General features: G+C 39.2%; 2 protein-coding genes across 2 annotated transcripts; one reads left to right on the top strand and one right to left on the bottom strand.

The window, feature by feature from the left end:
* The first annotated feature begins 220 nt into the window (after window positions 1-220).
* LOC113716953 (protein PLANT CADMIUM RESISTANCE 2) lies at window positions 221-1,589 on the top strand. Its single transcript, XM_027241519.1, has 4 exons — window positions 221-525; window positions 655-726; window positions 908-1,120; window positions 1,211-1,589. The coding sequence occupies exons 1-4, from the start codon at window positions 324-326 to the stop codon at window positions 1,297-1,299; spliced, it is 576 nt and encodes a 191-aa protein (XP_027097320.1). The 5' UTR covers window positions 221-323; the 3' UTR covers window positions 1,300-1,589.
* Window positions 1,590-6,430: 4,841 nt separating this feature from the next.
* LOC140016574 (uncharacterized) lies at window positions 6,431-7,114 on the bottom strand. The gene is made up of 2 exons (XM_072070138.1): window positions 6,896-7,114; window positions 6,431-6,808 (listed from the first exon to the last, which is right to left on the bottom strand). The coding sequence occupies exons 1-2, from the start codon at window positions 7,112-7,114 to the stop codon at window positions 6,431-6,433; spliced, it is 597 nt and encodes a 198-aa protein (XP_071926239.1).
* Between the last annotated feature and the right edge of the window lie 968 nt (window positions 7,115-8,082).

Below are 8,082 nucleotides of genomic sequence, written 5' to 3'. Positions count from 1 at the left end.
TTAGAAATTATAAATTTTGCTAAATTTGTACAGGTAGACCCGACCCGAATCCGAATCCAAAACGTAGAATAAAAGATTCGTCGGATAAACGGATCGGATTCGGTTCCGGTATAGTAATTCGAGTCCGGGTCTGGAATAATGAATTCCGGCCCGTTGACAGCCCTACTGTTGACGGACTTGAATCATCGGTAAACAGTATCTCGCACCGATAATATTTATAAGCACATGAATCGTGTCTTTGTAAACTTCATCTTCTTCCTGTATATCTGCTTTTATTCCCAATCATATCAAAGTCATCCAAGTTCACAATCCCAAATTTCATCATGTACAATTCGAATTTAAAGGAGGATCTAAAGTATTCAGCACCACCAGCTTCATACGGAAGCGAATTCACAACTGGAATTCCAGTTAGCACTGGCTCAACCCAAAGTTACTATTCAGATCAGCAAAGCTACGCTGTCAAGCCTAAACCTCAGGTCCCCTGGTCAACTGGTTTGTGTGACTGCACTTCCGATGCCCGGAACTGTAAGTTTCTTGTCTAGAAATGGCCCCTTTCGCGGTGGGGCGTGTGTGACACGCGCTGCCTATTTAGCTTTGTTTCTTGAAAATTGAAATTACTTGCTTATTTCGATTGCCCTTTTGTTAATCAACCAGGTTGCATCACATGCTGGTGCCCATGCATTACTTTCGGACAAGTTGCTGAGATTGTAGATAAAGGATCAAGCTGTAAGTCTATTTCTTTTTTATTTATTTGACTAATCATGCGCCCTTCTTTTTCTCAAGAAAATTAAAAAGATGGCAATATAGATAAATAATTGGACCGCAACTTTTGCTAAAAGAAGTTGTACTATAAATTTTGCCATAATTGTTCTTATATGATGTTTGATTTCGCTAAATCTTGATGCAGCGTGTGGATCAAATGGAGCCCTTTATACACTTATTGCCTGTGTGACTGGCTGTGCCTGTTTCTACTCTTGTTTCTACCGGTCAAAGATGAGGCAGCAATACTCCTTGCATGAAACTCCCTGTGGGGATTGCTTAGTCCACTGCTTTTGTGAGCCGTGTGCCTTGTGCCAGGAGTATCGTGAGCTGAAAAATCGAGGATTTGAGATGGAAATTGGTAATTTCAATTAGCTCTTATTCCCTTTAATTCATTAATTAAAGTAAGATGACCTTGGTTGATAATTTGGCTAAATTTTTTTGCATCCAGGATGGCATGGAAACATGGAGAGGCAGAATAAAGGAGAAGTTTCAATGACCGCAGTGGCTCCTACAGTTGAAGGAGGGATGAGCAGATAAATGATGAGGAAGATGGCAATAAAACCATTTGGCCAAAGTCATGGTTCATCTTCTTTTCATGTTTATGTTGTTTAATGTGTGTATTGGTGAATGTAATTTTAGAGCTTCAAACTTGGAATTGTTCGTGCCTGTGGTATCATATAATGTGAAGCTGTCTTTTGACCACATCATTGAGATGTGTGAGAATCTGAGTGCAGTAAAAATTTGTACCAGTTCAAGAAGTTATTCATTGTTTGTAATTTGCAAGAAGTGATCTTATCAATAGTACGCGTTCTTTTAGCTCGTTCTTAGATTGTTGTCTAATTCATGAAAACCATGTCGGCGTTAGCAACAATTGATGTTGACTATTTTTGCATTTTTCTACATATATTTATTGTAGACAGCAACGTACCACCGTCAACTGCGAGCATTAATAATTTAATGGAAGAATAGAGCAATATGTTATCTGGTCAAGACTCAAGAGGTCCCATTATGCTTTCCATGTCACAGCCATTCACTTTGGTCAGATTGACTGTTCGAACGTTCATTATTTGGATTGAAGATTATTCAGAATTATTTGTTATATTATTTATTAAAGCATTCTTTTATTATGTAATATATGTACAGTAAAAAAATATTAAAAAATTTAAAAAGTCATTGAAAAACATTTTCAAAATGTAACAAAAAATTCAGATAATGAGTTATCAAAACAGATGCAGTATTATCATTTTTGTTTTTTACAATTCAGAGCCAGTGTTATCGTGTACTTTGCGTATTAGTGCACTTTGCTTATTAGAAACTAGAAAGTATTCCGTATATACCGATCACGTTCAAATCAATCAATAGATAATTTAGGCCCTGTTTGGAAGCAGAGTTTTTGGCCAAGTTTTTTTTTTTTTACAAGTTTTTAAACAATTTTAATTATAATAACCTCAAAAAATTTTCCAAAACTTTTAAAATACACACTTCAAAAATACCAAAAAAAAAAAAAAAAATCCCTTCTTTCCTTTCTTCTTCTTCCTTCCCCACATCAACCTACCACCGCCTTCGATGCTAGCAGCTGCAAATTTTTTTCCTTTTCTCTCCTCCTCCCCTCCACTCTCCCCCTCTCCCTCGCCATCTCTCCTCCCCTCTCCCTTCCCTGCCACCCTCCCCCTCCCTCCCTGCAACTATCGGCGCTCGAGGGCAACAAGTGGTAAGGTGAGGGAGAAGACGTGGAGAGGAAAGAAAAGGAAAAAGAAAGAAAGAAGAAGAAAAGAAAAAAACTTTTATATTTTAAAAAAAATTTCGACAATATCTATAATAAGTTACAGTAAAATTTTAAACAAACACCCAAAAAACTTATTTACCAAACGGGACCTTATTTCTCGTCTAGAATAGCTATATGAATATTGTGAATAGCCACTTGAATCTCTTTAGAATTCTATTTTGACCTTTGTCAAATAATTGGTGTTGGACAAATTCCAACAATCTAATTAACACATCCTTTGTTCTCCTCAAAAAAAATATTGTGAGTCCATAATAGGATATAATCCAAATATACATTTCCCACTCCAAGAGAAAAAAAATTGATTTGATTGTCTTAGCTTACCACATCAGCAGCCATGGAATGGAGAGGAGGGAAAGTTGTAAATATGATAATCACTCCCATGATTTATAGTTTTGATTCATATCATTTCTCAAAATTTTAGATAGACATATAAACTAAAAATCGTCGACCATCTAAGGAATAGTACTAGTGTCTATGATCCAAATCAATCACAAACATAAGCCCATAGAAAAAATTCACAAGAGATCGGTCAAAAAGGCAAAGGGAATTTTCTTCTTCCACTATTCACACGGCTGCAGCTACACAATAAAAACGAGAACTCACGAACAGAGAGGCTGCTGACTCTCTTAAAGCCTCTCTACTAGAAGTGCCAATTTGGATTCACATCCATTTATCCATCCAAATAAACCATACTCAAAATAGATTTAGATGACAAAAAAAAAATTTTTTTATGGACTTAAATGGACGACCAATTAAATTCACATAAGTTGGTGGATTTAAATGGATAATCCATGTCAAGCATGTAAATACAATTATCATTAAAAAAATAAAAAGAAGAAAAAATCTCACAACATACCTAGACTCAGATACAGACATGCACTAATCAACGATAAAACTTTCGACCTGCTCGAAAACCCAAAGAGTTTGCATCAAAATGGAATTTTAGCTCCTTTCTTGGGGAAAGGCTCTGGTAGCTGCTACCACAGGAAAGTCTTTTTTTTTTGTCTCAACGGCAATATTTTATTGATAAAGGTAAACTTTTACATAAGAGATGGGCAATGGCCCGCAACATCTGCTTGCCCCAGCTCAAGTAGCCAGACTAGGAAGAGATCCTTCCATTCAGTTTGTTCTCTCAAGTTTAATGCCATTTTGGCAAGTTTGTCACTAACATAGTTGTTTACTCTTCAGGTAAAAGTAAAATAACATTCATCAAATTTTGTTCTAAGTTTCATGATATCAGATAACACTACTAATCCTATCACATTAGTTTGCTCCCTATTGATCTCTTCCACCACCATAAGACAATCTGATTCAAACATCACCCTTCTCCATCCTTGCTACTTCGCCTTCACTATGGCTGCTCTTAATGCCATTGATTCTTCCAGCTTTGGATTAGAACAACTAGAGTTTGGTATTGCCCAAGCTCCTAGCACCTTTCCTTTCCAATCCCTGGCAACCATTCCCCAACCTGCCAAACCTTCCTTCTGCTGTAATGCAACATCTGAATTTATCTTAATCCAGCCCTTCTGAGGCAAACTCCAGCCATTGGGAACCTCACCTTCACCCTTGCTGCTGCCCTGAAAGTCCATCTCCTCTTTTTGAGCATCTTGGAACTCTTTCCATTCCCCCACTGCCTTGGTAACTGCAGCTAAAGGATTCCTTCCCTGGCCATTGAACTGTCTCTCATTCCTTGACTTCCAAATTTGCCAAAGGAGGTTGATAGTCAGTACTATACGCTCACTTCCCAACTCCTGATCTGCAGCTCCTTTCAATTCTTCCTACCACAACCAAAATTTACTTCTGTAATCCTCCAGACCCTCCCAGCTCATAGGGGCAGCTTTCCAAATAGCCAAAGCATGACTGCAGAAGAACAACATGTGCTCAATGGTTTCTGCACCCTCACCACACCCCCTACACATGTGATCACCTTTCAAGCACCTATCCTTAATCACTGCATTCACTGGTAAAATGCCTTGCAGGCATTTCCAGATAAAATGCTTCAGCTTATGCTTCACATTCAATCCCCATAAGAAATTCCAACTCTAAGTTGCACTTCCCTTCCTACTACTGGATTCTGCTCCATGCCTCCCTTGACTCTCCCTTTTTTTCTTGCTTTTGGCCAATCTGTACACAGACTTCATTGTATACACCCCAGTACTTGAGAACGCCCAATATAACCTGTCCTTTCTAGGCTCCATGCTAAGTGGAATGCTCATAATTTTCCTGCCTTCATCCTTGTCAAAAATCTGATCAATCAACTCTCTATCCCACACTCCATCCTTGATTAGCTCACACATTCTCTGCACCTCTACCCCCTCCTCCTTCCTAGTCTTTACCCTTCCATCCTCAGTTTCTGGAAGCCATCTGTCCTTCCAAATGTTGATAGATTTACCGTCCCCTACCTGCTTCCTTACCCCATCTTCTAAAAGGCACCTGGCCTGCAACAAGCTTTTCCAGCACTATGAGTCAGTCCCAGCACTCTTTGTCCTCTATATGGATATCCCTTTAAAGTATCTGGCCTTATAATCTTGCTCATCAGTCAGTTTGGTTTTGTCAGAATTCTCCACAACTGCTTTTCCAACAGAGCCAAGTTAAATTCATACAACTCCTTAAACCCCAGCCCCCCTTCTGCCTTAACCTCTGTTAGCTTCCCCCAACTCAACCAATGGATCCTATTCTCCGCAGCCTTCTGTCCCCACTAGTACCTTGCCATCTCTGAACATATTTCTTTACACACAGCCTTTGGCAGCAGACAGGCAGACATCACATATGTTGGCAGTGCCATAATAACAGCCTTTAATAATACTTCTTTTCCAGCTTGACTCAGCAGTTTCTCCTTCCATCCCTTCAGCCTAGTTATTGTTTTTTGCTTTATGAAATCAAAGACCTGCCTCTTGGACCTCCCAATAACCAAAGGCAGTCCTAAGTACTTACTTTGCACCACCCTCCTTATTTCCTGCAATTCCTTTATCACCCCTCCTGTCTGCCTAAGATTCATATTTCTACTGAAAAACAATGATGACTTCTCCATATTAATCAGCTAACCAGAAGCCTCCTTGTATACCTCCAAAATACTCCTCAGTTTCCTTGCCTCCTCACCACTTGCCTTACAAAAAATCATAGAATCAGCTGCAAAAAATAAGTGGGATAATCTAGGTGCCCCCTGGCTACTCTCATACCTGTCAACAAACCTCGTGAATTAGCTTGATTAATCAAAGAAGACAGTCCCTCAGCACAAATCAGGAACAAATAAGGGAATAAAGGATCCCCTTGTATCAGTCCCCTAGTAGGCTTAATAAAACCAATTTTTCCCCAGTAATGTTAACAGAATATGTGACACTAGTAACACACTCCATAATCCACAGAATCTACATAGGACAAAATCCCATTTTCTGCATCATTTTAGCCAGGAACACCCATTCCACTCTGTCATAAGCTTTGGACATGTCTAATTTGATAGCCATATAGCCCTCCCTCCCAATTCTCTTGTTTTTTTAGGAAATAGACACATTCATGGGCAATCAGGACATTGTCTAAGATCTGTCTGCCAGGAACAAAAGTAGACTGGGACTCACTAATACAAACGTTCAGCACACTCTTAAACCTACTAGTCAGCACTTTAGAGATGATTTTATAAATGATATTACATAAACTAATGGGCCTAAACTCAGTAATAGTTGTTGGATTCTCAGTCTTAGGGATAAGGCTGATCAAGGTCTCATTAATAGACTTCAGAATGTGACCAGAATGGAAAAAGCTTTGGACAGCATGAACTATATCAGATTTAACTATTTGCCAAAATTTTTGGAAAAAGTAAGAAGGCATACCATCTGGTCCTGGAGACTTGTTTGGTTGCATTGAGAAGACAGTTTGTCTGATTTCCTATTTTGTGACAGGCTTGGTCAACTTCCTGTTCATCTTAGGAGTGACTGTCTGTGGGACACCTTGTAAAATCTTAGCAAAATCCATTGGATTTTCTAAAGTGTAAATATCTTGGAAATAGTCAATAATTTCCTTCCTTGATTCCTCCTCATTCTCACGCCATTCCCCACTCCTTTTCTGTAACCTACTAATTCTATTCTGCTTTCTCCTCCCAACAACAGATGCATAAAAGAAGCTAGTATTCCTATCACCTTCTTTAAGCCATTTTACCCTTATTTTCTGACTCCAAAAAAGCTCTTCCCTCTTATAAGCATCAGCTAACTTTCTTTTTAGGCCTACTAGCTTGATCCTATAGCCACAAGGCTTGTGCTCCTTCATCTACTCAATCTCCATCTTTACTTGCTCAATCTATTTTTTTGAGTTCCAATGACTCTCTTTACTCCAACTCAGCAAATCCATTCTAACCTTTTTTATCTTACATTTTACTTTATACAATCTGGATCCCTGTTGCTCCTCACCCCAGGCTTTCCCAATAACCTCTCTTATATCCTCCTGCATCATCCATCTTCTATCAAACATGAACCTTCTCTTCCATTTCCTTCCCACTGGCTTTGTGTCCAAAACCAGCATACAATGGTCAGAAGCCTCAGTTTCAACATGTAGACATTTAGCCTGATCAAACATCCCTATCTAGCCTCTAGAACCCAAAATTCTATCTAACCTTTTCTTCACTTCTCCCTCATTCCCCCAGTTATTACACCAGGTCCAAGGAATCCCTTCAAACCCAATATTAACTAACTCATTAGTATTTATGAAAGAGTTGAAGTCTTGGAATCTTACCTCAGCTCTCTGAATACCCCCCATTTCTCTTCATTAGAAGTAATGTCATTTAAATCCCCCATGACTGCCCAATACTCACCCTACGAGACACTTCTTCTGGTTACAACCTTCCACTGTTCTCTTCTAACACCAGCATCAGAGCTTGCATAAACACAGATACACCACCAGTTTACTCTAGTTTCAACATCTTCTATTAATAACTCTATAGTGAAGCTTGTAAACAACACCTTTTTCACCATTAGTTCCTGTTTCCATAATACAACTAAACCTCCTACCTTACCCATAGGATCAACCACAAAAACATTATCAAATTTTGTCCTCTGCTTTACTTTATGCAAATAGCTTTTTTTTTTCTTTGTTTCTGACAAGAACACTAGAGAAGGAGAGTGGAGTCTGATGACCTCTCTCAGCAAGGAAACTGTCAAGGGGCTTTCCTCAACAGTTCCACACCACAACCTTCATTTCAACATTGGAGTCCCATTTAGGAAGGACTCCAACCCCTCAGTTAGATCCATCCAGTCATTCAGTCCATTCTCAAGCCTGATTCTTTTCCCATTTTCCTTGCCTGTCTGATTCACTGTCTCTTCCCAGTCCCTCCCTTCCATCTTTCTCTTTCTCGTCTCAACTCCAGCAACCTCTCTATTGACCTCCCCCAATGGTTTCCTCTTGCTAACCTCCAGTAGCAATCTCTTCCAGCTCTTACAACCCGTATAGTTCCCTTTATTCCTGCTTTTCTCTTTAACCAGCCTACCTTTTCTTTCCCCCCACATTAGATACTATCTCCCCCTCGTTCCCTTCCTCTTTTTCCTCAG

This window comes from Coffea arabica, chromosome 11c, assembly GCF_036785885.1.
Source record: "Coffea arabica cultivar ET-39 chromosome 11c, Coffea Arabica ET-39 HiFi, whole genome shotgun sequence".
Classification (NCBI taxonomy): domain Eukaryota; kingdom Viridiplantae; phylum Streptophyta; class Magnoliopsida; order Gentianales; family Rubiaceae; genus Coffea; species Coffea arabica.
The sequence above is the reverse complement of the archived record's forward strand: the minus strand, read 5'-3'. Positions and strand labels throughout refer to the sequence as shown.